Here is a 27217-nt window from a genome sequence, read left to right on the forward strand (position 1 = left end):
TACATCGCGGACAGCCGAGCTTTTTGATAAGCAAATGTGTTACTCACTCGCACATGGCGAGTGGGGTGTTTGCCCAGACGTTCGGCGAGGGTCCTGCGAACCCGGGGGTGTGCTGGCTGGCCACTAATAATAGTCAAATATGGGAGCGCATTATTTGTTCGGTGTCGAATATGGCGTTTTGCAATTTAAGGTCGTGTATTTGGCCACTCGAGAACAGTTCTTGTCCGGAGGTCCTGCTGCGAGTGTCCCTCGTTTGGAAATACTATGGAAATATCCCAGCCCAGCATCGGCATCTTCTACATCAGCAAAGTGCTGGCCCTGGCTCCATATGCCACGCGGCGGAACTCCAAGGGCCAAGTGGAAATCGGTCGCAGCTGGGTTTTCACGGTTTACTCGGCCACTTTTACGGTGGTGATGGGTGAGTGAGATGTCACAAAAGGGGTAACCTTTTCCTCTTGACTGATAGCTGTCCAAATCTGCGTAGTTTTCCTCACCTACCGGGGACTTCTGTTCGATGCCAACTCCGAAATACCCGTGCGGTAAGTACTTGTGTTATCTACTTATTAAGTCCTGTGTCGTTTTTGTACTACTCTGTTTCGTGATTGTTCCACCCACTGGTTTCAAAATAATGGCACTTAAGTTGGATGGATTCCACTCATATGTAAATAGTTCAACCCATATAGGGTTACAGTTACCAAGTGCCTATTTTTGGGATTGGTAGTGGAACTCTTACAGAAACATTTATCTTCTAAGGAATTGCTAAACCAAATTGGTCCTTATAGCAAGCATTGCCATTATTCTGATCACAGCTATCTGTTTGCCTATCTAAGTTTTCCTCTATCTAATCATCACCTTTGCTCCCTTCTAAACACATTTGGTCTTGACCAATTAATTGCTCTGACAAACTGCAAACAAAACCAACCAACAAATCAAAAGTGCATCTTTTAGAATGAAGTCGGCAACGTCGAAGGTGGTGACTGCTTTGGACGTTTCTGTGGTGGTCATGGCCATCGTATCGGGTGTTTACTGTGGCCTTTTTAGCCTGAACGACACTCTCGAGCTGAATGCCCGTCTGAACAGGGTGAGGTCACCTGTCAGAAGTCCCGTCCCTTCAAATTCTATGAACTGTATTGACCCCTCCTTAGATCGACAACACTTTGAATGGCTACAACAACTTCCGGAGGGATCGGTGGCGAGCGCTCTCCATGGCCGCGGTATCCTTGGTGGCTATTTCCCTTCTGGTCGGCCTGGATGTGGGCACCTGGATGCGCCTTGCCCAGGATATGAAAATAGCGCAGTCGGATACGGGTAGGTAACGACTCCCTTGGGGATTTTATTTAGGTTGTATGGAAAAATTTGGTCTTCTTGGAAAATACCTGGGTGGGAGTATATCTTAATAAAATGTGGTCGCTCATGGGGGCTAGATTTTAGCTTAATGAAACAAAAAAAGTATACCTAAAGTTATTTTGAATCCTACTTATATTAAGTCGTAATACATTTTCCTATAAGTATTTTTACGGAGAGGTCTGTAGTTGGGACATTTCAAGTCACGCTTAAGCCAGATTTTTGTTGTCCAGTTCTATGAAGTATTAATAACGTGCTTAAATTAAATTAAATAAGGGTTGCAATCATAGGTTGTTAAATTCCTAGCTGTATTTAACAATTTTAATTTAATGGTTACAAAAAACGTTTTTTCCTCTTAAAGTACCCAATGTGTGTAAGTTGGAACACTTTGCGGCTCTAAGTTGATGGATACCCACTTTGAATAGCTTTAGCCGACAGAAATCGGAAAACAAAATTTCCTTGAATTTTGGGGAAATGTAAGTTGTTTTAAAAGCGTTTTAGATTTACTAAAAAATAACGGGAAACTAACTAAAATTTATTAAATTAACAAAAAATATTTGTTTATAAAAAGCTATAGGCTATCAGGGGTACCCAAGAAATTACCACAAGGTTAAGTCTTGTAAAATGTAAATTGTTGCACATAAGAATCTTACACGCATTCAGCGCTCTGCGATTTCTGTTTAGCTACAATAAGAAGTATTGGATCGGTTTCTCCTATAGACTATACTCTTATAGGAAATATCGAATAATTTTATTTTGTATAGCTGTTTAATTGGGGTTTTAAAGGTAGTGATATACTAATTGATTTTGCACAAGTAACCATTTACTCTTGCTTAAAAAAATAGTTCGTTTTTAGAAACTTAAAGGTCATGAAGAAGCAGCTTTCGTATTGTATTCAATTTCGTGAAATTTTCAGAATCATAGTTATAAAATATTGACTTATAAAACTTTTTATCATTTTTAAATCAATTAAATCCTCCATACTTTTCTTTTACTCCCTCGGACAGAGCTCAATGTGCATTGGTACATACCATTTTACGGCCTCTACTTTATCCTCACGGGCTTGCAAGTTAACTTCGCAAACACCGCCTACGGACTGGGGAGGCGGTTTAGACGCCTGAATCGAATGCTCTCCAGCAGCTTTCTCGGCGGTAAGTGCTACCTGCAACTTGAAGGGTGCTTGTTTATCTGTCAACCTTTCCGCAGAGAACAACACCTCCAGTGCCGTCAAGCCCCAAATGGTCAGCACCGTCAAGAACATAAGCTTGAACCGTCCTGCGATGCCATCTGCTTTGCACGCCAGCCTGACGAAGCTGAACAGTGAAACTCTGCCCATCGAATCTGCAGGTGACAAGGCAGCCTCCCGCAGTCTAATCCTCAACGTGGAGTTACTCAAATTGGGTTATTTTCCAGCCAAGAACAGAAGTCTGCTCCTCAAGTCGTTGGCCGACAGTCACGAGTCGCTGGGCAAGTGTGTCCACCTCCTGTCCAAGTACAATTTGCCGCATCCTATGCACGATTGCTTCTTAATCTGTCCCCCTTTTAATAGCTCCTTTGGCGTCGCGGTGCTCTTCATCCTGGTCTCCTGCCTGCTGCATCTGGTGGCCACTGCCTACTTCCTGTTCTTGGAACTGCTTAGCAAGCGGGACAACGGCTACCTGTGGGTACAGATGCTCTGGATTTGCTTTCATTTTCTGAGATTGCTCATGGTGGTGGAGCCGTGTCACCTGGCTGCCCGGGAGTCGCGCAAGACCATTCAGATCGTTTGTGAGATCGAGCGGAAAGTGCACGAGCCCATCCTTGCGGAAGCGGTGAAGAAGTTTTGGCAGCAGCTACTCGTGGTCGATGCCGACTTCTCCGCCTGCGGATTGTGTCGCGTCAATCGCACCATCCTAACATCGGTAATGATCCTGATGTCTAGACCATAATATTTAATCTACTACTTTTAATTATTTCAGTTCTCCTCGGCCATAGCCACCTATCTCGTGATACTCATTCAGTTCCAAAGGACCAACGGCTAGGGACCAGAAGCAGTTGTTAGACATATAAAAAGTGGCTTCTTTTATTAACACTATTCACTAAACGGAGTTCTTGGATAATATTGATCTGTTAAAGTGTCTATGTGCTTAAGTTTTAGTTTAGCAAACAATAAAAAGCGAAACTTTTATCTTTTTTAGAACAATTATCTCTGAACTTTCTAAAATTCACACATCCATATCCATGATCCCCTCCCAATATTACACCTAGCCTTTGCTCAGGGACTTAGAAACCCTTCTGGTACTGCTTGGTCTCCATCCGCTGCTGCAGCAGCTCCAGCTGTCGTTTCGCCTCGCACTGTGGGAAGTTGTTCAGGTCGTAGTATTGAGGCGCCAGGGTGAACAACCATTCAGCTGTATTTGGGATTTATAATTAATATATAGTTCTAAAAACTGAATTCCATGCAGTTCTACTTACGCTTCACATCCGTGACTGTGCGGATGTAGTTCTTGGTGGTCAGCACAAACTCATTGTAGATGACCCAGTCGGGCTTGTGGTCCAGACATGTCGACGGATGCAGCTGCACGTTCTGGTTGTCCTTGATGGTTAGATAGTGTCCCGTGCGCTCCAGATGGGCCACCTGCATAAAGAAGCCCTGAACGAGGGCCTTGCGTATGTTCACGTAGTAGTCCTTTGAGGTGAACTCGGTGCTCGTGCGCCGCAAGTTGAAGCGGTCCATGATCCTGGCAAGCTGCTGGCGCACATTGTCCGCACTCTTTAGCGAGCGGAAGTTGATGAAGTTTTCGTAACACCAGTTGGGATCCTCACTGCCTGAAATCGCCATCGAATGGAATAGTTAATGCTTTGGCAAAAGTTTCTTTTCGGTTTACTCACTCTGTTTGAAGGCGTGATAGACGTTCAGCAAGGTCAGGTGGTCCCCGTCAATGTGGGCGAATCGCATCTTGGCCTCGTCGGCTGCTTTCTTGGCCTCGTTGGGACGCACGAAGCATTGTGGCACTTTGGCACGTTTGAATTGGTTTGGTTTCGATTAAGCGCAAGTTCAAGACAATTTTTTACATAAACAAATAGATTGTGCTTACTTTTTGTCAGCTAGGCAATCTAGAGGCTTTAAAGATTGGTTGCATTTGTGAGTTGCAAGTGCGTTCGAGTATTTTTGACTAGTAAAAACACAATCTTTAGGACGAAAATGCCGCTCATCGTTCCATTCGAATGATGAGCAAGAGGCTTGAGCGTTTTAACGCACGTGCAACTTTTTTTTCGAGTTGAATGCAAAGAACAAATAAATTGACAAACTTTTTTCTTTGCACTGTGACTTAAGAAAAGACTTAAATCCGTCCACGTTGAGTTCTGGGTCGTCCGATTAAGATTAACGGAAAATTTTACCTCAAACCTTTTAGAGATTTTCAATTTCAAAAGAAAAAAATCACGGCTGCCACTTAAAAATTCGCAAAACAAAGCGATCAGTTAAAAGTTCAGTTCAGTTTTAGAATATTTAGCAGAATAAGGAAGGATTTGTGGATATCAAAAGTGGCAGCCGTGTTACCTAAAACCTCCCAAAAGTGCGAAACCTAATGTACTCCTTAGTTTAGGCGAAGACAGTTTTTGTTTGTTCTCACCCGACAACATGGCCGTTATGGAAAGTATCTCGTTGGAGCAGTTGTGTTGGCAGCTGGCAATCAACATCTTCGCCAGCTGCGGATCCAAGGGGAATTCGGACATGACGGCGCCTAGGTCGGTCAGATTGCCGTCATCATCCAGGGCGGCCAGATAGTTGAGCAGCTCCAGGGCACGCATAAGGGTCTCTGGAGCAGGGGGATCCATAAAGTCAAAATGCACCAGGTCGTCGATGCCCAACTTCTTAAGCTGCAGAACCACAGTGCCTGTTCAAAATATATAAATTCATAATTAGGATGAGGTTCTGAGATCTAGTCGGGGTGTTGACATTACCCAAGTTGGAGCGCAGAATTTCGGGATAGGTGTTGTCCTGCATCTCGTTCTTAAAGGCCTTTTCCGTGTACAAGCGGAAACACTTTCCAGGACGCGTACGTCCGGCACGACCGGCTCGCTGCTGGGCCGAGGCCTTCGAGATGGGCGAGACGAGCAAACTCTCCACTCGAATGCGAGGGTTGTACACCTTTTGCTTGGCAAATCCTGGATCGATCACGAACACCACGCCGTCAATGGTCAGCGAGGTCTCGGCGATGTTGGTGGATACAACCACCTTGCGTCCAATAGCGCCATTGGCATTCGGCGGTGGGGCCGCCTCGAAGATGCGCTGCTGCAAATTGGGGGGCAGCGTTGAGTATAGGGGAATGCACTTCAGCTCGCCGATCTCCGAGCCGAGATTGTCGATTTCGCGCTTTATACGTTTGCAGGCCTCTTCGATTTCTTCTTGGCCCGTGAGGAACATAAGAATGTCACCTGGAAAAGGGGAACAGAATTAAAGTTTATATACCATATTAGATTGCGGATAAGAATGAAACAAAAGCTGATCAATAAGCTTGAGGTTTTGGATCTCGTAAACAAATATGAATGATAAAAGCGCTGAACACGGAAGTTTTTCTCAAATATGCATTATAGGAGAGGGATTTACGTTACTCAACTTATTCTAGTTGTTTATTTGATATTATTTGTCAAGGGAACGAGTCTTAATACAAATTAAATGATTTTGAAAATATATAATTTATATATGTATATATATAAATATGTAAATATTTCGAGGGGCTTCTTAATAGACTACCACGTGTTCTGTTACTCACCCTCAATTTCCTCGCACATGTGTATCTGGATCACCGTGCGAATGGCGGCCTCCAGGTAGTCCCTTTCGGGCTCCGGCGTGTAGAAGATCTCCACGGGATGCGTGCGACCTGGCACGTTCATGAGTGGAGCGTTGTCGAAATACTGCTGGAACTTGCCGGCGTCCAATGTGGCGGACATGACCACCAGCTTGAGGTCGTTGCGCTGTCGGATGACCTCCTTGAGCACGCCCATCAGGATGTCGGTGGCCAGGGTTCGCTCGTGAGCCTCGTCGAGCAGGATTACCTGGTACTGCTCCAGCATGGGATCAGACATGGCCTCGCGCAGCAACATACCGTCTGTCATGTACTTCAGCAGGGTCTTGGCCGACGAGCAATCCTCGAAACGGATGGAGTAGCCGACCTCCTCGCCCAGGTTCACGTCCATCTCCTCGGAGACGCGCTGGGCTACGGACATGGCGGCCACTCGACGTGGCTGGGTGCAGGAGACGCCCTTGCGTCCCTTGGACACTGCAAAGTCCACGCACCACTGCGGAATCTGCGTGGTCTTGCCCGATCCCGTCTCGCCCACCAGCACGATGCACTGGTGCTGGCTGAGCAGCCGCATGAAGTCCGCCTGGTACTCGAACACGGGCAGTGCGATGCGCTTCTTGTAGAGGTTCTGGTAGCGCTGCGAGTACGGCTTGTTGGTCAGCGGATTCATCGTGGGCGGCTGCTTGTTGGGCACAAAACCGCCCAGGATTTGGGCCACAGTGCCGGCCGCCGACGTCGAAGAAGAGGACGCCTCTGCCTCCCTGGGGGAAAATCTGGATTAAATTACTGCCGTCTGCTGGGATCGACGCACTCACTTCTTCGGCTTGCTGCCGTAGGTCTCGCCCACTTCGATTCGACGCTTGGACATGCTGAATTAATAGAATTTGCTCTCAAATCGAAGCGTTTTTGCACAAAAAACACGCGCTCAGAGTGACCTTAAACGAGTACCAATTTTACCTTGCAAATATAGCAAGCTGCACTTTATAAATATACCGACAAATACCGGGCTAGCGAAGATCCTTACCGCTGAGTATGGTCGCATTTAGAACCATGTCGTTAATTCGTCCTTCATAAAGGCGGTATTTTTGAAAAACGTAATGTTAAAAAAATATGGGAAGGGCCCGATCCCCTTAATTGTTGAAACAGCTTATCAATTTTCAAAGCTACCAACAAATTTGTCCCTTTGACTATTTCGGTTACTATTTGGTTAGTTTTGACTCGTAGGCCTTAAGCTGAAGCTTCTTTAAGTTTCGGCTGAACTTTGGGTGAAAGAGATTTGATTGCAGCCATTTTAAAAAAAAACGTACTCCTTGTTCGTTTGAACGATATTATCAGTTATGATTTTGGTATTTTCGGTATATTCTGGCGGTCTAGCTGCGGCCACACTATCACACTGTATCGATTCGGAGCTGGTCCAAATTTTTTGCAAGTATAAGCCCGAAAATGCGCAACAAAGCGCAGGAGGCCGAATGAAAGAGCTCCTCCGAGACCAGGACATAAGCAACTACCATGGAAATACCCATTCAAGTGGCCGTGCGAATTTACCCGCACAGGGAGCTCAAGGACTCAAAGGAGAGCTTCGCCCCCGCGGATCTCAAAAAGGATGCGGAGGCGGAGGACGAGGGGGCGGACTCCAAGGACACTGCAGATGAAGTAGCGGGGGCGGAAAAGGATACTCCTGAGCGGACAGATTCAAATGGGAATGCCGAGGAGGACAGTGCAACAGATCCGAAGCCAACCATTGACGCCAATGGCAACGATAGTGAAGCCAAGGGTTCCACGGAGTCAGCATATTGCGTCCAGGCCATCCCCATCAGCGCCTCCGCCCTGGGACTGCCCAGTGCCCTGCCAGGCGGGGATCCTATGGACAGCATTGCGGCGGGACTCATCCAAGTGGGTCCCCACACAGTGCCCGTCACCCACGCCCTGGCCAGCAGTAGCTCCCAGGAGCAGGTGTACCACCAGACGGTCTTCCCGCTGATCACCCTGTTCCTGGAGGGCTTCGATGCATCTGTGGTCACCTACGGGCAGCGGGGCCAGGGCAAGAGCTACACCCTCTACGGAAACGTCCTGGAAAGGGATCAAAAAGACGCCGCCGAGGGAGTCGTCCATCTTTGCGTCCGAGATATCTTTTCGCACATATCGTCGCACCCAGGTGAGTATCATGGAAGTCTTGTTAGCCGGCTTACTCATCTCTTTGCATCACAGAACGCACTTATGCCATAAACGTGGGATTCGTGGAAATTTGCGGAGGAGAAGTCTGCGACCTTTTGGGCATGGGTAACATACACTGCAACAATGTGGATGCCGTTTTCCACTGGCTGCAGGCGGGTCTTTCGGCCCGTCAGTCCTTGCCTGCGCATACGCTGTTCACGCTTACGCTGGAGCAGCAGTGGGTGTCCAAGGAGGGGATGCTGCAGCATCGTCTGTCCACAGCTAGTTTTTCGGATCTGTGCGGCACAGAGCGCTTTGGCGAACCGCCACCTGGACGTCCTCGCGATGCGGGCCTGCATATGCTGGAACAGGTGATCAGCACTCTCACGGATCCCGGTCTTATGTACGGGGTCAATGGAAAAATTCCGTACGGCCAAACCACACTTACCACTCTGCTAAAGGACTCGTTCGGTGGACGAGCTCAGACTCTCGTGATCATGTGTGTGTCGCCGCTGGAGGAACATCTGCCAGAGACCCTTGGCAACCTGCAGTTCGCCTTTAAGGTGCAGTGCGTGCGCAATTTCGTTATTATGAACACCTACTCCGATGACAACACTATGATCGTCCGGCCGCAAGAGGCTCTGCCAGACCCCAACCCCGCAGCTGGACCCTTAGCGCAGGCGGGACCGGGAGACAACTTTGGCCTGCAATTCGCTGCCAGTCAGTGGTCCAAGCTTGTGACCAACGCCGAGGGTCTGTTTGCCAGGTGAGTGGAGACATTATATTTTAAATGAACGTCCTTAAGACCCAGCTGTTTACAGGCTGATGGACTCCAAGCTGATCAGTGAATTGGAGAAGGAGCAGATTGAGGAGTGGCTATACCTAAAACAGGAGTGTGAGGAGTGTCTTAGCTCAACGGAGGCTATGCGTCAGCAGAAGCAGCTGGTTCCCATTCAGGAGGCCGAGGAGGAAGAGATAAATTCGGAAGAGGCCACTTCTGAGCCAGCGAACTCTGAGCCGCCAAACTCCGACAACGAAAACGACACGGACAATGAGTCACAGCGTCCTGATCTGGACGACAAGATAGATAGCCTTATGGAAGAGTTTCGCGACAAGACGGACGCGCTTATCCTTGAGAAGCACGCAGATTACCTGGCCAAACACCCAAAGGCGGTGATGCAGAGCCAGGAACGCGAGAATGAGCCTCAGCCGCCGCCAGCAGAAAACGGCGAGGATCGCAAAACCAGCATAGGCAGTGAGTCATTGGCTTTCGCAGTCCATCTTAGCTTAGTGACATTTTGGTTTCTAACTTTTTAGGTCGGAGGAGAAGCATCCAGCCAGGCGCCAGCTTGAGTACTGCAGAGTTGGCCATGCTTAACCGAGTAGCCTCCCAGCAGCCGGCTCCGCCCATTGATCCGGAGTCGGTCGTCGATCCTCTGGAAAGTTCCTCGGGCGAAGGACTTCGCCAAGCAGCCCTCGCCGCCGCCGCTGCCATTGCTCCCATCGAGCAGCTACAGAAAAAGCTGCGCAAATTAGTTGCCGAGATCGAAGGCAAACAGAGGCAGTTAAGGGAAATTGAGCAGACAATTAAGGTGAAGCAAAACATCATCGCCGAGTTGGTCAGGAACAGCGACACGCGCAGTCACGCCAAGCAGCGATTTCACAAGAAGCGGGCCAAGCTGGAGGCCGAGTGCGACAAGGCCAAGAAGCAGCTGGGTAAGGCTCTAGTGCAAGGCCGGGAACAGCCAGAGATCGAGCGCTGGACCACAATAATCGCGCACCTAGAGCGTCGGCTTGAAGATCTTAGCTCCATGAAGCACATTGCCGGTGAGAGTGGTCAGAAGGTGAAGAAGCTTCAGCAATCTGTAGCCGAGTCGCGAAAGCAGGCCGATGATCTGGAGAAAAAACTTCGCAAGGAGGGCAAGTTGCGATGTCAGATGGAGGCTGAGCTGGACAAACTGCGGGAATCCCGGGACACTGGAAAAGAGCTGGTAAAGGCCCAGACGGACTCTCCAGAGCATCATGGTCGGCAGTTAAAGGCGGTGCAGGCCAGGATCACACACCTCAACCACATTCTGCGCGAGAAGTCGGATAATCTGGAGGAGCAGCCTGGACCAGCGCAGCAAGAGAGCTTGCGTCACGAGATCCGCAATTTGCGCGGCACTCGCGATTTGCTGTTGGAGGAGCGCTGCCATCTGGATCGCAAGCTCAAGCGGGACAAGGTGCTGACACAGAAGGAAGAACGCAAGTTGCTCGAGTGCGACGAGGCCATCGAAGCCATAGACGCGGCCATAGAATTCAAAAACGAGATGATCACGGGTCACCGCTCCATCGACACCAGCGATCGGGTTGAGCGGGAGAAGGGCGAGCAGATGTTGATGGCCCGCTTGAATCGTCTCTCCACAGAGGAGATGCGCACCCTTCTGTACAAGTATTTTACGAAGGTGATCGATCTGCGCGACTCTTCACGAAAACTGGAGCTGCAGCTGGTCCAGTTGGAGCGGGAGCGTGATGCTTGGGAATGGAAAGAGCGCGTATTGTCAAATGCCGTGCGTCAGGCTAGACTGGAAGGGGAACGAAATGCGGTACTGCTGCAGCGTCAGCACGAGATGAAACTCACCCTGATGCTGCGCCACATGGCCGAGGAAACTTCGGCTAGCTCGGCCAGCTACGGAGAGCGAGCCCTGGCCCCCGCCACTGGATCCTCCCCAGTGCAAGCGAATAGCGACTTCGACTTCGATGATTTCTACAAGGCGACTGGCAGTAATCCCGGCAAGGCGCTGGTCAAAGCGCCCAAACCGCTGCCCACTGGCTCGGCGCTGGACAAATACAAGGATAAAGAGCAACGCAGTGGGCGCAACATCTTCGCCAAGTTTCATGTCCTCACCAGGTACGCGTCGGCTGCTGCAGGCGGTTCCTCAGGCTCCACGGCCGAAGAGTCCACGGCCTTGATTGAGTCAACCACTACGGCCACGGCAACCACCACAACTACTACTTCAACTACTACGGGAGCTGTAGGAAAAATTAAGGATAAGGCCTTGGTCAGCTTTCGGCCAGAGCAGCTCAAGCGACTGATGCCAGCGCCAACGGCCACCAAAGTGACGCGCCAGAAGAACAAGATTATTATCCAGGACGCAAGCCGTCGTAATTAAAAACGAATTTAATCATTTCCAGGGCGATTATATCAGGTTAAGCCAAATATCCAAAGGCCATGTATAGCCTCGTATCGCAAACTAGCCATCATGATTACAAAGGCGACATTTCTTTAGATAATATCCTTATACATACGTTTTTAAAAACTCATATCAGGTTTTAATGTAGCAGAAAAAAAATTGTTGGTAAACTTTAAAAGCGGCAAAATGTTAGGACATCATTTTTCCAAATTTGTACGGATGCATATTGGCCAATCCAACCAAAACTGTAAAAATATTATTTAGATTATTGTCGCCTGCGTTTCTTTAATGGTAAAGTTCGATGTGGTACTGAAATGCGTGGCATGAAAACTCATAGCCCGGCCACAAGTACTGAAATAGTTTCGTCCACAGTCATGACACAAATAGACTCAACATGGTTCTCATTCTGACTCTTTAGCTGGAGAGCATTTATTTAACAAACCTTTACTTACATTAACCTAGCATATGAAAGTAACTATCCTCATGAGATTCAACTGCAAAGACTTGACCTGCTACTAAGATACTCGCAAAACAAACCATACATACAACTCGCTCAAAGTGTGGACTTCAATTTTGTTCACCGTTTAACTTGTACATAACCTTATTGTGTTAGTTTACCATTTAGTTTTAATTGATTTTGTTAGTTTTAGGTTAGTTGTAAACACTATTGTGTCTTCCTTCGAATTTTACTTGACATTTGTTACTACCCGAAATACTCGTACTCGAATATCACAGTGTTAACTTTTATAAACTCTACCAAACGCATTTACCCTGTACAACTTAAATATATACACACTACTCGTGCTAAGATCAAACACTTATGTTTCACTAAAATTTAAATGCAAAGCTTTTTGGTTGTGTATGATGCATTTTTGGTTGGCGTTTCAGATAATTGTAGTTATTATATAGATTGCAGAATATTTCGATTATATATACAAACGCATTCTTAAAATGATATTACTATATGTACTTACAATATCAACTTGTGAAAAGTATGCTGCACAATTGAAAGCATACGTATATCCACAAAAAACGCTCGGCATGGCTTTTGTGTGGATATTGTTGGATAAGCAAATAAATATATATAAACATAATCAATCCCTATTTAATGTGTTTTATTATGAAGCTCTATGATAAAGGGTGACTTAGTTTAAGTGGGAGTTGCATTACGCGTTAAAAATCGAATTCAAGATAAGGTTTTAACTTCAGTTCTTTTTAAGCTAGACCCCTGCATAGTCAACATTTTCGAAACATTTTCCTAGTACTATACAAAACATCTAACACAATGTGATTCATAGGTTTATTAGAATTTTGCGGTTCATAGTGATTAATGATTTTAATGACACTAACATGAACCAGTCGTGTTAGTAATTTACATACATTTCCAGGATAGATCATCCTCTTTTGAAGAGTTTTTGTGTCATTGTGTTATTAAAACTTTATATTTGGTTTTGTTAGACCATTTTCTTAAGACGAACATCTTATATATTTTTTTTGGCAGGCGGTTCAGGTAGGGGAGATTGGGGTAAGGATGGTAAGAAAAGCTTGGTTGGACATAGCAGCTAAAAATAAAAGGCTAGGCCATGAAAGTAATATTATTGAAAAGACTGTTTCTTAAATTTTCTTAATCGTTTTTGACCGCGTTTTGACCGCATTGCTTAGTATTACTACATCTTGGGTCATCGAGTTCTCGTTGACAGGTGCAATCACCACTGGTAGTATTATTGGCACCATGAAAACTATATATTTACTTGAACCAAATCCGTATTATTAAACATTATCTTTAACTGTCCTTGCCCCACAGGGAGAAGCATAACAAATTTAAAAAAAAAATTAAGAAAAATATTGCGAGCGACCAATGTTGAAGAAAGTGTCTCAAACAGAAGGAAAATATTATTTCAATTCTAACATGGACAGAAATTAATTCATAACTTCTTCATCTGATTGCTTTAAAGCTTCAATTTTTGGTATCCCCTTATAGGGTTTTAAGGTATATTCATTAAAAACGGGGTGCATTTTAAACGAGTCGTTTAGCCGGTAGGGCCCCAAACTATCCTTACACCTCTCTTCCCTACAATGAATCGATAAATTGAAAACTTCGTTGTTTCTAAACTTATTTATCCGAGGCATAGACATTAAAGACGATTTCCAAATATGGGTTTTAATTTTGTTTATTTATTTATTTAAATAAAGCTAACGTACAGTGTAAAACTATGAGCTAATTTATAATTAAAGTGCTAGCAACTGATCGGACAACTTTAAGGTAAATTGTAAGTAAATAAAAAATAAGTAAATTCGAAAATCCTTTGATTTATGTTCTTTATTAAGTAAGTCAAAATGTTAAATATAGTCAATTTTATTTAAGAATCCAAACCTACACAGCCCACAATTTCTACCCTCGAAAGCAACAAGTGCAAAATGTCCCGCGAAATTTCCCAAACAATTGCCCCTTCGCGGAGAGAGAGAGCGCTCGAGAGAGCGAGAAAATGGCCGGCTGGCGGAGCGGAGTATCTGAATCCGAGGGCGAGTATCTGTGTGCCTGAGCATCCATGGGATAGCCAGAGTCAGTCTTGTTTGGACCGTCGAGCGATTGAGAACCGGATTCAGCGTTTAGTGGTCGAATCGCTAGAGCGTGCGTGTGATTGTGTGTGCGTGTGAGCGTTGTTTTGGGACACCGATACGGATACGGATATACGGCAGCGGTACGGTACGCGATTGGCAACACCCCCCCTCGCCAGTGGTGGTTGTGCACCTCCAAAATATATAGAAAGAAGTGAATAATAGTATGCAAAGCATCTGAAAGATAGCCAAGAGCAGAGCAAAGTATCTGTGTTTGTGTGTGCGGTGCTTTTGTGCGGAGTCGCCACCCCCGTGGATTAGTGGCACCCTGCTGCAAATAGCCCACCACTCTCACTGCGTGTGTGTTGTGTGTGTGTCTGTTAACAATTAATATTCGCATTAAACCAACAATTTGGCCGTCAGAACGAGCGTCTACGGTAAGAAAAGTCGGCGATTGCTAGGGAAATTTTCGCCGTTGTCTGGCAACTTCTTTGTGCCAGTCGTGTATGTATAGGTTGGGCTGCGAGTGTGTGCGTGAGTCCTGCCCACGCCCACTGAGTAACGGTAGTCTGGCAAATCTATTTCAGGATGCTGTAGGATGATATCTAATCGGTTATTATCGAAATTCGAGCATTTCATTGGGGCTTCCTATTGATTTTTCGCCTAACTACAGGTTTTCCCGTATCTGAGAATGCAAAATTGGTTACTTTTGCACTGTATATCACACACACATGCAAAAGGGTGTGAAAATGTATTGCGATAAGGGAGGACAAATCCAATTTTATGAGACCCTTAAAACAGTCTTATGGTATATTTCTAAATATCGCCTTTAATGTTTAGCCAGTTAACAGGCATTTCGCTGTCCTTTTCATTTATAAATTGACTTTTAGAGAAATTCATTTCAGTCCCTGAATTTTTCAGCGAATTTTTTTTCGGCGCATGCGCCCTTGGCACCGCAGAAAAGCAACTCTGATATACCGTTGTATTCGTTTGTGCGTCCGTGAGTGTGTGTTTGCAACCTGTGCCTCCTGCTGCCTGGTCCTTGGTCCTTTGTCCGCGTCAGGTAGTTTTCCCTGCTCAAAACTCTTCATTCTCGAGAACCTTTTAAAATCCCTCGCAGTTTCCATGTGGCACACATACGCCATGATCCTTTGTCCGCATATGTGTGAGTAGTCCTGCAGCGAATGCTGGTTCAACCCCTGCTTGTAAAATCTCTGAAATCCCATGCAGCTGCCTTGGTTCTTTAGCCGCTGGTGTGTCTGAAGTTTCCACTATTTGATTTTGCAAGTGTTGCACTACCCTCCGCCGTTTCCTTTTCCGCCTGCCTGCGATATGCTTTTCATTTTCCAGCTTCTTTTTCTGAATTTTCGTCTGCCTGCCATCCTGTTGCTAGGCGGAGATTCCGCACTAGTTGGGCTAGTTGCCAATTTTCCATGTGACTCCCGTTTCCAGAGCAATCAACTTTTTCCCAAAGCACTATTAAAATTGGCAAATAAATGCTCTTACTCATACCTTAGATGTATTACTTAATGGTAAATAAAGGTATTCGTAAATGTAATTCCTTTTCATTGAGCTGATAATAAACAGTAAAAGTTAATACAGCATTAAAGATGTATTATTAAAAGCTAAATAAAGGTATTCGTAAATGTAATTCCTATTCATTGAGTTCATAATAAACAATAAAACAATTAAAATAGAAGTACAGATCTGTACAGATACAGATTTCAACATAAATTGTAAAGTCTTTTGAAAATTGATGTCCCACCATTGGTTATCCAGATTATGATAGAGTTCTACTTTAATTTTTGTAAACTCTTTTAAAAACGATTATCCCACCTTTAAACTAATATATTTACTTATTCCTTTACTTAAACAAATTTCTTTCGGTCGCTCCCATCGATTGATTGATGAACACTCTCCCATCGACTTGGTTCTGGTGGCAAATATTGATTTCCACTTGGGCACAAACATGACACAGCGGAAAAGGTTAAAGTGAACAAAGGCTGACAAACGAATGGAGGGCCGAATAAATATTTCCTTTTGTTTTCGCTGCCGCCGAGAGCACTTGAATCTCAATTAGGGGCGCAGTGCGGAAAACTCAGAACGCGAATGGGTCATACCAGCGGTTCTGGACAATGGATGGGTCCTCAGCCATGGGTCTGTCGTCGACGACCCTGCACTGGGCCACTGCCCTCTGTCCCCCATCCGAATCCCCTCCACCAACCCCCCTATGCACCACCCTAGCCCAAATTTATTGGCTCGTCACCCCAATTTTTAGTTACACATCCAGCCAGACGGACCAACAAAAAGAATACAAAATGCAAGCATGAGTAATATAAAAAATGCTTTTGATTCGTTGATTTTACCACGCGATTGACCAAACGGATCCGCTCAGGGAGGGTTTCACGGGCTATATGTAGATACATTGTGTATATAAAAGTATCCGTACATATGTTGTACGCTGCCTATATGGCAGGCCTGCAACCGTTGACTGATTACCAGATGTTTTCTAAATTGTTTCAGTCGAGAGTCGCAGAATCGTTTGTCGAGATGAGAAACGAACGATTCTTGAGCTGAAAACTCAAAGGGAGATGAACTGATGATTCATTACTCGCAGATTAAAGTTTGTTTTATGATTGTTTAAAAGGTTAAAGTTTATAAATTATGTTTTTATTTAATTATTTTTACAAATAAAGAACGTCGAACCAAAAGAATCTTGTATGAAGAAATCGCACGCTTCCTACAACCACTGGGGAAAAAAATAAAAAGATAAGCTTTTATTTTATCAGCAATTAAAACTTTTATGTATATCCAGTCCATTTTCCATATTTTGCATATATATTTTAATATTTTGAATATATGTTTGCACAAATCATATTTGTTTTACACAGAATAAAGCTTTTGCTTTTATAACTTAATTAAACATTTTTCTTTTGGAACTCTTTTGGAAATACTTTGGTGATCGTTTGAAAAATTTGACCACCCCGAAACCTTCAAAGCAGCTGTTTCCCTGTAAAGCTGCTAAACTCCGAGACAGTTAACCCTCGCTGCGAATGACAGCTAGTTCATTAGGCCAATTGAAAAGCTAGCACAGACCCTCCACCAACCATTACCCAATTCTTTATAAAAAGAACACGTGCAGGGATGGTTTTTATTTTATACGCCTGCGCAACCCTCTGAGCAAATAAAACCAAGTCGTAGATAAGACTTAGTTATCTCGCTGAACGATCCAACTTGAATTGAATGCGGAATAAAAGTTTTATTTTTTATTTTCACAGTTTGTGGTATGCTTCAATGAAGGAATCCACTTAAGAGTTAATTAAGCGCTAAAAAGCTGCACAGTTTGCTTTTGAATCTATTTCTATATACTCGCATGTGTATATTGAACAATTAAAGGCCATCCACATGGATTAAAATAAGTCGTGGAGGAACTGTATTTCGGGGGGCCGATGTCAAGTTACAGACACCGAGGGATTGGGGGACAAATAGACAGAATTGTGGAATCGTGACTCCCTGCCTGTCATAAAGTGTGTTTTTTCGCCTCCAAACTGGGGTGGCGGAGTGGTTGAGGGAGGCGCGTGACATTTTATGGATAGCACAAGGCGGAAAAACTAAAAGAAAGAAGTCGTCGAAGCTGTTGCTTTCTCCCCCTCCCAATTCCCATTTGTGGTTTAATTAATGACATCCATCCGCAGTCACTATTCCTTCTTTCGAGGGGTTCACTCTGTTTTTTATTCCATTTGCTAATCGCTTTTATAGGGCTTCTCCTGGTGGAAAGTACTTCTTAGATTGTTTTTGGCTGGCATAGACTTCTAAATATGTTTATTCTCTGCTAAGTGATTTTTAGTGAACAATGTTTATCTTTTATTTTCTTGTTTCCCGTCTTTAATAAATAACGTAATAAGTAAGGTAAAATATTTAGTTCATAATAAAAAGAATGAAACACATCTTTACCATATTATTGAAATGTATGCTAATAATGTGTTTTCAGTGTTTTACCTTTAAAAGCACCCCAAACTGTAGCTGTTAAAAAAGGGTGAAGTATAATATGTTTTTACAGTAGAGGGTGCTTTGCCTAATCAAATTACTTGCAATTCATTGAATAAGTGGGAACAAAAATGTTGCTAAAAGTTTCCCTTCTGAATTATACATTAAATTATAAAAATATAATATTTTCATTTAAAATATTTAACTAAACCCGCAACTTATGCCACTAAAAACTGTTAGTAAAGTTCTTATCTAATAAACCATTCCCTTTATTTTTCAGATAATTCGCGTGTGCTGAATCCGAAGCAAAGGGTGTTTTTCAGTGGATTTTTGCGTAAAATCGATAAACAGATAGACCCTCCACTGCCAACTTTACACAACCCGCCCAGCGGAAACACGGCATACAGTATGAATATGCCCAACGAACGCCCCAAATGGCTAATGCTGTACGCAGCTGTTGCCCTCATTGGTGAGTAATTGCACTTGGCTCGGTGTTGGCCCACGAATTTGTGTTCTAAAGCATTCCAAACTGCTGATCTGTGGCATCCGGAAGCTATAGAAATATCGATATTTATTGTTCTTTACGGGCCATTTGGGAAAACAGCTACGATGAGTTCCTAATAATTTAGTTTTCGAGCTTTCACACACTACAATGAATTTGAATTTGAATTTGGATACCATGAATGATTTCCTGTATAAAATCTATACTTTCCATTTACTTAACTTCGTTTTCATTTTAATTCAAAGTTTCATATCGCTGTTGACACATTCGTCTCGACTTTTTACCCATTTCCCCATAGCCGTTGCTTCTGTGGATTTTCTTAGCGTTTCTATGCATTTTAAATTTTGTTTTCCTTACATGTACTTTGGCTTTCGCTTTTTGTTTCATTGCATTCACTGCTTGTTTGCAGTTGGATATTTACTCGACTGTGCGTCTGGACGGATACATTTGTATCTTTTTGTGCGAGGGTTGTGCTGGGGAACAGATAAAAGTGCGGTTCGTTGCCTCGACCGTCCGGGAAACACTATTTTGGGGTGGGAGAGAGGCACGGAGGGGCTGTGCAACATCAGTGGGTCAGATTGCCAATTACTCAGTCCAGCCGACTAGATGAGTAATTCTCCAAATCGTAGATAAACTATGGCAATGTTTTCTTATAAATGCATTTTTGAACGCGCTCGGGCTTAACCTTTTTTATATGTAGTAATATTAAATAATTAATAAGTTATTATTGTATTAAATGATATACCAAAAAAGGTTTAGCATTAAACAAAAATCAGGTTTTGATTTATTCAACTATTCTTTATCTTTATTATTCAGTTTACCTTTTATGCTAGCTTGAATGGCATTCAATTAAGAAGGTCAGTTTGCTTGACCCATCGAAAATGCAAAGCGTTCGTCTATGTAACGAATTTATACGTATAGCTACCTCCATTTATGTTATCAGTCTGTCCAATTTAGGGTCTTGCCTTATATTCAAGCAAATTTACATTTATTATAAGCCGAAAAGGGCTAAAGTCACCTACGAAAATAAGCAAATAAAATGCGTTAAAGAATAATGACAAGTACACAAAAGTTGTTCTGTTATTTAAGTCAAGAATAAACAAAATTATTTAATGAAAATAATGGAAATTATGAGATGAGGTATTCGATTGGAATTTGAAACCAGCAACTAGAGGCGAAAATATAAATTCAAAATGTATACTGAGCCATAAAGATCTGTACTGATGATATCGTAAATTAAAAGAATAAATTATGCAAAAGCTACAACGCCAAATAAAAGTATTTACCCGCTGGAAGCAGAACCAGAAAGAACTGAGAGATATATGCTTTGAGTGAGGGAACGTCTTACGTTGATTGTGCGGGTCATCATTCAATTGAAATTGATTAAAAACATTTTGCGCCATTTTTTACTTTTATTATTATTATATTTCTGTTATGAAAACGTGAAGCAAACGCAACGCAAAAGCTGTATTAAAATTTAAAGCCAGACTTAAACAATAAAATGGATTTATTATACAGGCTCCGTTATGGGAAAGTCGGAATGCGATGTTTATGTTGTTGTTCCTGTCTCCGCTGCAGTCGGACGCATTTAATTCGCAATTTCATTGAATTCAATTGAAATTCAGCTCGCACACCACGAGCACTGTAATGGAGCTTAAAGTTCACAAGTGGCCACAGCTGGGTTCAAAACATTGCAGCCAAAAGGCAAAAAAGTAAGCATGTAACACAAGGCACATAAACAGGAAGCAGTCAATTTGTGTAGACACAAATGTGCGAATCAAATGACATAGATGGAATTATGGAATAGGCTTTGCTATGCTCTTCCGATGTTGCTTTCCAATGAGAAAATTGTATGATAGATAAATACTACTTAATTGCTAGACTTAATTAAAAACATTTCTTGCTTCAAAATTGTAGCAGGAAAGAACACAATTAGGTTCTAAAAGTTTCTGACTTCCTTAACTTTTCAGTTTTACTTGTAGATTATGTGAAATTATTGGTGTTGAAGTTGTCTTCGCTTGAATTTTTCCATGCGCGGATTCACAGGGGGATATGGGAGATAGATCCCCCGGGTTTAAATGTATATGTAATATGTATCATATTCAAAAATGTTTGATTTCTACTCAACAAATTTTTTAAAATTATCCCCCCATACAACCAAATTTTGGATCCGTTACTGTTTTTTTTAAATAAGGTCTGAAAGGTCTATGAAAGATAAATACTTCCAAATTCTTTGACTAATTTAAAAAGTTTATATCTGTAAAAGGGAAAAAGATCACACTTAAGATCTAAATTTTTTTGTTAAGTAATTTCTTACTAATCAATGATGTGAGTTAAAATTATTCTATTGCTTGAAGTTGTGTCTTTGTTTGATCTTCAGCACAATGTCTCCAAGAGCATATTTCCTTGTATTTGCTTTTTACTGATAAGGGAAGACCACTTATCAACTAGGTCACATTTTCCTTGTTGCTATCGTCAAGATCTCTCTTCGAAAGATTTCGTAACCAATTAGATGCACTGCATGCCACTCCAAACACTCGTAAATATGACAGAGATCATCCGAGAGATCACTGAACCAGACCCTGTCCCATCCAAGAAAGAACTATTTCCGTTTCCACACAAATCCAAATGGGAAAGAATGGGAAGAAAGGAGCCGATATATGAGGATGGAGCTGTGCAAGATGGAAAAAGCCTGCCGTAATTACAAATGATTGATGTGCCCCTCCTGACACTTTCTTAGCCCTCTTCAGAGTACGTGTTATGATACCCCGACGATTGAGGCTCATCACACGCGGGGTTTATTTAAGCAACACCGAGGGGCTGGGCTCCCATCTCATTTACACACCAAAAAAAAAATGTGCCATAAAATATTAGTAGGTTCTTTTCACAACAAAATTAAATCAGAATTAAGAAAAAGATGTAAAAGTAAAAGTAAAGTAGATAAGACTATGAAAAGTTGCAAGGTTCATATTACTCTATTTTATTAAGTTTTTTCTTCATTGGTAATATTAAATCTTGCATGTTAGGACTTCACGTAATAACGACAAAACTAAAACAGAATTCGTAAAATAGATGTAGGATCTTTTGATTCAACCAACTTATTTTAAATGTATTGAATTCTTAATGTCATATCTATATCATATAAGATTATGGAAAGTTGCAAAGTATATAATATTTTTTTTGAAGTTTTTGAGCTTCTTTGTTTAATAATCAAGCTTGTGTCGTGGGATTTTCATGATTTAGTTGATATTCAACAGTCTCTAAAAATAATAATGTACATATAATAGGGCGTTTTGATTTAAATCAAGTTTAAACCACAAATTTTCTTAGTGTATCCAATTTTCCTTGGCAGAGGAAAACGGCGTCTGCAGACGGTTCAATAGAATTTTGCCCCCAACTTAATGGCCCCTCGTCCGACTTATTATTAGTTGCATCGCAGCAGGCACCGGAATGTGACTTCAATTTGGGATGTGGAGAAAGCCTTAAGGAGAAAGGGGCAAGTACATCAGTCACCAGTGACGTCACGATGCAGTGTGGTGTTTTATGAGCCGTTGCAGCCTATTTCGTGCCCATTTGCAATAGTTCAAAAGCTGTTTGTCAACTTGAATGGGGAATAAAGATTGGAGAATGGCGAGGTTGCAACTGCGGAGCAAGTTTTCGATAATTGCGTAAATAATTGCCTTATAATGATGATGAAAGTTGGCAACGCAGCCGAGCTAAATGCATTTCAAAAGAATCTTTGTCGGGTTCGCTTTTCTAAGATTTCTTTACAAATCCACCTAAAAGACACGACAATCCAGGGCATCAAAGCGTTTGTTGGGACATTAAGAGCATTTGTCATATATTCAAGCTCTTTAAGTGCTGCCAGAATTCCCCAAATTTTTGGATGCATATATGTAGAGAGTATTAAGTTAACTCAAAATATTTTATGAGCTGCAGCGAGTCGAAGAATTTATGGGGTGTACCAGAAAATATTTCAGATATATTTTTAAGTAGGTGCGGAGTAAATGCAGCTCTTGGTGGCACTTCTAAAACTTCGGCAATAAAGTTTTCTTTCAACCCCTCCGTTAGTGAAAAACCCAAGAGTTTTTCGTGCTCTCTCCCTTTTTGTTGTCACCCTTAATTTGCAGAGGAGAGAAAAGGTTGTGAAAAATGAGAAATGTTTTATTTAGTTGGCCGGCCAAGATCTGCTCCAAATGTTTGGGTTGCACACTTTTGATTTACCCGAGAAGAGAGAAACTAAATGCCACCCACCCTCACACACTTCCCCTCGCAGCTCGAACAGCTGTGATGACTAAGGGCCACGTTGTCGGCACGCATTTCCATCTCCTCTCGGCCAAACAGTTTCCTCCCCTCTGGAAAAATATTATACTTATTTATGTCTCGCTGCCTGACAAGCTGATGTGGAGCGACGCGCTGTTGCCGCTTTTCATTCGAAGAGCTCCTGGCGACGGGACTCCCCCTATTCCGTCCCCGGCGACCGAATTAGCTGGCCAAGAGGGTGTTGAGGGTGTACAACACGGTTGTGGCTGTCACTTACCACTGTCCCGTAATGCTTAAACACCATATAAAGCACCTTAAATTGTTTGGCAGTAGTTTATTCTATATAATTGTAAGTAAACTTAAAAAAACCCCACCTTTAAGATAGGATTGGACTGTAGATATTTTTAAGAAATACCTAAGATGGTCTTGAACGTGTACAGAAATTTTCAAATTTTTCATTGTCAAACTTTTAAAAATATATTTTTTAGTCTAAACAAAGCATGATACAAATATTAATCTAAAAAAATTATTTATCAACACACAGAATTTGAAATAATATTGTATAATGGATAATAACAAATTAAAATGTTTAATTTTACCAGTCGTCTAGATACTTAAATTCCAGAAGTCTGTCTATAACGGAGAACTTAGTTTCGGCACATAAGATTAATAAATTATGTAGCGTGAAATGAAAAGAAATCTTTTATGTGGAAAGATACGACTCAGAGATATCACAAAAATTAGCTTCTTGTGTGAGTGCGAGAAAGGGTGGAGGATTAACATCATTTTGGCGCCCCCAAAAATGGAATCAAGTCGTCATAATAATTTGTAAAATATGTTCATGGCCTCACCCATCTACCGATCCCAGTTCCAGTCCAACAGCCTCAGAGAACTGATGTTTATCAGGCACACATCATCTATGGATCGCGCACGTCCAGGCATTTCGAAGGCGGGATTTGATTGGAGGCCCCCCTTTACACCTTATCCGCGGTTCCTGAGTCACGTTTCTTTTTTGGGGGCTGCCAACTCTCAACCCATTTGTATTATTTCCATCTCCATAATCTGCATGCGACAAAAAGTATTTAAAGTTAAATTCTAGGTACGAGTGTGTATACATATATGAATACACTTTTTAAAAAGTCTTTTGGCGTCTTGCTGGCAGTCTTAATTAATGCGCTCGAGACGATGACGACGTCAACTTGACTTTATATGCAAAACGCGTCTGCTGTTGGTCTTCCCTTCGTCATACTCCAGACATTATATATGTTTTTTTTTTGAAAGCTACTGTCGCTATCGTTGAAGACTCTATTTTGTCATAGGAAGTTGGCATGCAGTTGTCCCTTTGTTTAAACTGCTTGGATGCACATGCATATTTTATAACAAAAGTATTATGAAAGACTGAAGAGTAAAATCAAATAGTATGTATTTATACTCATTGGTAAGATGTCGAAAGCTGAGTAAAATTTTAAAACTTCTAGAGATCTTTGTACAAAGAAAAAATTACTTAGTTCCTTAAATATCTCTATCGATTAAAAATTTATATTTACATTTTGTACCGTCATTATTTTACCCACATAATATACTTCATATGCAAATTTGTATGGCACTACTGTATCTTTGAGATACATTCCTATACATGCTGAAAAATATTGCACGTGTGCGCTCTTCTGTACTTTGCTCTTCTCCCTGTAAATGTTTTGCAACGCTTTCAATTAGACAACAAATCCACCCCCAAGACCAAGTTCTTCTTTCTTTCTCAATCTCTCTCTTTTTCAGCCCCACATTATATTACAGCTTCTGATGCCAGTCTCTTTTTAGGAACAGTGGTCTCCAGATTGATATTATTGATAGAAAATTCACGTACCTCATTAAAATTTGAGTTTTTTAATATTTTACTTTGAGAGACATTTCTTGAACGAGCAAATCAAAATAACACCCACATTTTAATTTCAGTTTTAGTTGACTTAAGGACTTTAGCAAGTCACATATATGTCATATAAGAAGAGTATTTACTTGTTTTAAGTAAGAAGTTGATAATTTGCTGACTATTTGCACTTATCCATTGCCTTGTGATCTAAAAATATGTCCCATATCTTATCACTTAATAGACTTAAATTTGATTTTGCCCCACTGTGGCTTGACATCTACTGACACTGCCGCATCATCATCACTCGAGGCCCTCCGTCTTCCCCGTGGAATGTATCTATGTATCTTCCACGTGGCCTGCTCCAGTTCGTCCCACTTTTGTCTCCTGTCGACTTAACGGTGTTTCTCTCTCCGCTCCCGCTTTTCACACCTGGCCTGCGGTTTTGTTGCTCTCTGTTAGAGGTGTTCTTGTTGTTCTTGTTGTCAGCGGCGTGTCGTCACCGTGACTCCCTGTCATCTTCTGAGTTACGTTGAGGCGGACAGGTGAGTTGCGGGTAGCTTGTGGTCTCGGACCATTTCACGGGTGACTTGCAGTTGGCATTTGGAGGCATGCCTCCACAGAAATAATTCTACAGCCAGGGAGCTGTTAGAATCGCGTGGGCAGTTCGTCTGCAATTATCTGTGCCACACATCGCACAATTAGTCGGTGTCTGCACACTGAGACCTACAAGTTCATCTTAGTTATACAAATTATATTTTAGATTGCATTTTAATAAACCTTAAAAAAAGGGTGAACAATATTCCTTTACACAGATGAAATTCTGACGTTCTCATCTGAGTTGAAAATGTTCTTAATAATAGAACGACATTTTTAAGTTGAAAATGTTTTTATTTTGCACGAATCAAGTTGAATTGGAGGTATTTAAGTACATTGTATGTTCAAATAAACTATTAGTTCAGTCCTTAGTGTATACTTATCAAAAAGTTGTTAAATAAACTCGATTTCACTTTTCTCTTCTCACCATTTCGTTCTTATATTGACACCAAAGTGTACTTACACGGTTTTTAAGAACGAATGTTCTCAACTCAAGAACAATGTTCTCAATTCAAGAACAATGTTCTCAATTCAAGAACAATGTTCTTAGATAGTTTTCTCTGTGTAGGTTTATTTAAATAACATTTTATAACTTTTGATATCTTAAAGAAATGATTCGAAAATGTATTTTAAAACAAACTTTATCTCTCTTCAGAAATATTTTTTTGTGTACAATAAAGTTAGAAATATCAAAGTTTAGAAAAATGTATAATTTGTTAAGATTGTTATCTTTCCATTCTACAAAAAGTAAAACTAGCTATAAGATAACAGCTGAATCAAAAGCTTGTTCTTAATTTAGGGACCTCTTTACTTATCCATTCAATATTCGATTACAATCGTTACCCTAAATCTTAAACGAGTTTTCCCCGGTGTACATTTATGTTTTCATTTATATATCCCCACAAGTAATGGGTAATGTAATGTTTTGTGGACTGTAACTGATCGTGATATGTGTGTGGGTAAATGCCGCACGATTCGCATGAATGAGTGGGTAACTCTGGCATTGAGATACCAATACCTGTTCTCCAATTCCCCCATCACTCCTCCGCCGAACAGCTGTCGAACTGGTTTCTGAACTCCAGAGCAGATGTTTCTTTCTTTCACCGATCAGAATCACGGTGAAATAGTCGAGATTCATTGCGTTCAGGTAGAGAGCGAATAATTCGATTGGGATGGGTGGGTATCCATTCCATCCTGGGTTGTCCGTTCCTTTGTGGCTGACCTCGATGACAAGAGTGCGTGATGTGGACTAATTTCGGTGGGCGGGGTCATGCGTGTGTGCTTATTGAACTTTTAGGCCCTTTGTTTTTGTTTAGCCGGAAGTTATTAGTTTCCAATTTCCCCCTTCGAGAGGTGTTAAGGGTTTGTATGTTTCCCGGAATAAGTTAATTAGTTGGGCGGCAGCACTTCGATGGAGACGAAATAATTCTCGAAAATTGTTCTTATATATTCTCGAAATATAAGCCTATTTCAAGTGTCGTGTTTTAAGACCTCAAATTTCGGTTAAATAATTGTTTTGCTCTCATTGCGGTTAGGATGTCGTAATTGGACACCTCTTGAATCGCGTGTTTTCGCCAGTTATTTATGCCCTATCACTATTTGCTTTTTTGTTGGTTCTGCGGGCCACTCCTCTAGTTATAGTTTATTTTTATTTTTCCCAGTTCATTTGCTTATGTTTGTAGCCCCCTTTTTGTATTTGGCTTCTGTTTACCTAAGAAAACAAGAAAAACATTTAAACACCTCAAGTTGAGTCACTTTATAAACCTTAAACTTGATAAAGTGACCTTAGATGTTGGCAACTGCATCATCATCAGCGGAATTATCATCAAATTTTGCAAATTGGTCGCTTGAGTGGAAAATTGCAAGGCGAAAAAGTTAACGTATTCCTCAAACAAAAATTCGAGAGCTTGATTAACTTGAGTTTTGCCGCCGTTGACATCGCAGTTCTGCTTTTGCTTCGGATTGCTTTTGCTTTACTTAGCTTTGC

At 42.2% G+C, this 27217-nt stretch overlaps 4 protein-coding genes across 57 annotated transcripts in view; 3 read left to right on the forward strand and 1 right to left on the reverse strand.

Annotated features, from left to right (window-relative positions):
• The first annotated feature begins 2 nt into the window (after positions 1 to 2).
• Gr43a (Gustatory receptor 43a) lies at positions 3 to 3526 on the forward strand. 4 transcript variants are annotated; one of them, XM_036814013.3, is made up of 9 exons: positions 3 to 418; positions 485 to 539; positions 937 to 1081; positions 1146 to 1308; positions 2352 to 2495; positions 2551 to 2691; positions 2758 to 2836; positions 2894 to 3245; positions 3303 to 3526. In XM_036814013.3, exons 1-9 carry the CDS (start codon positions 265 to 267, stop codon positions 3363 to 3365), a joined length of 1296 nt encoding a protein of 431 aa, XP_036669908.3. In that variant the 5' UTR covers positions 3 to 264; the 3' UTR covers positions 3366 to 3526. The 4 variants fall into 4 exon arrangements, with proteins under 4 accessions (XP_036669908.3, XP_016941188.3, XP_016941186.3 ...); XM_017085699.4 differs by having other exon boundaries at positions 949 to 1081; XM_017085697.4 differs by having other exon boundaries at positions 2551 to 2836.
• On the reverse strand, positions 3379 to 7102 carry Dhx15 (DEAH-box helicase 15). 3 transcript variants are annotated; one of them, XM_017085694.4, is made up of 7 exons: positions 6947 to 7102; positions 6102 to 6892; positions 5290 to 5763; positions 4959 to 5222; positions 4216 to 4338; positions 3799 to 4152; positions 3379 to 3734 (listed from the first exon to the last, which is right to left on the reverse strand). In XM_017085694.4, the coding sequence occupies exons 1-7, from the start codon at positions 6997 to 6999 to the stop codon at positions 3607 to 3609; spliced, it is 2187 nt and encodes a 728-aa protein (XP_016941183.1). In that variant the 5' UTR covers positions 7000 to 7102; the 3' UTR covers positions 3379 to 3606. The 3 variants fall into 3 exon arrangements, with proteins under 3 accessions (XP_016941183.1, XP_016941182.1, XP_016941185.1); XM_017085693.4 differs by having other exon boundaries at positions 6102 to 6904; positions 6947 to 7079; XM_017085696.4 differs by lacking the exons at positions 3379 to 3734; positions 3799 to 4152; positions 4216 to 4338 and adding an exon at positions 4413 to 4447 and having other exon boundaries at positions 6102 to 6904; positions 6947 to 7085.
• A 403-nt stretch (positions 7103 to 7505) lies between these two features.
• Positions 7506 to 12273, forward strand: cos (kinesin-like protein costa). The gene is made up of 4 exons (XM_017085620.4): positions 7506 to 8286; positions 8340 to 9051; positions 9107 to 9540; positions 9603 to 12273. The coding sequence occupies exons 1-4, from the start codon at positions 7641 to 7643 to the stop codon at positions 11435 to 11437; spliced, it is 3627 nt and encodes a 1208-aa protein (XP_016941109.3). The 5' UTR covers positions 7506 to 7640; the 3' UTR covers positions 11438 to 12273.
• Positions 12274 to 14033: 1760 nt separating this feature from the next.
• Positions 14034 to 27217, forward strand: part of Dscam1 (Down syndrome cell adhesion molecule 1) — a 68463-nt gene continuing 55279 nt past the window's right edge. For all 49 annotated transcript variants that reach the window (XM_070995035.1, XM_070995055.1, XM_065863996.2 and 46 more), the window contains exons 1-2: positions 14034 to 14454; positions 18285 to 18473. In XM_070995035.1, coding sequence (XP_070851136.1) covers positions 18413 to 18473 — 61 coding nt within the window. In that variant the 5' untranslated portion in view covers positions 14034 to 14454; positions 18285 to 18412. The remainder of the gene's footprint in view (positions 14455 to 18284; positions 18474 to 27217) is intronic.

This window comes from Drosophila suzukii, chromosome 2R, assembly GCF_043229965.1.
Source record: "Drosophila suzukii chromosome 2R, CBGP_Dsuzu_IsoJpt1.0, whole genome shotgun sequence".
NCBI lineage: Eukaryota > Metazoa > Arthropoda > Insecta > Diptera > Drosophilidae > Drosophila > Drosophila suzukii.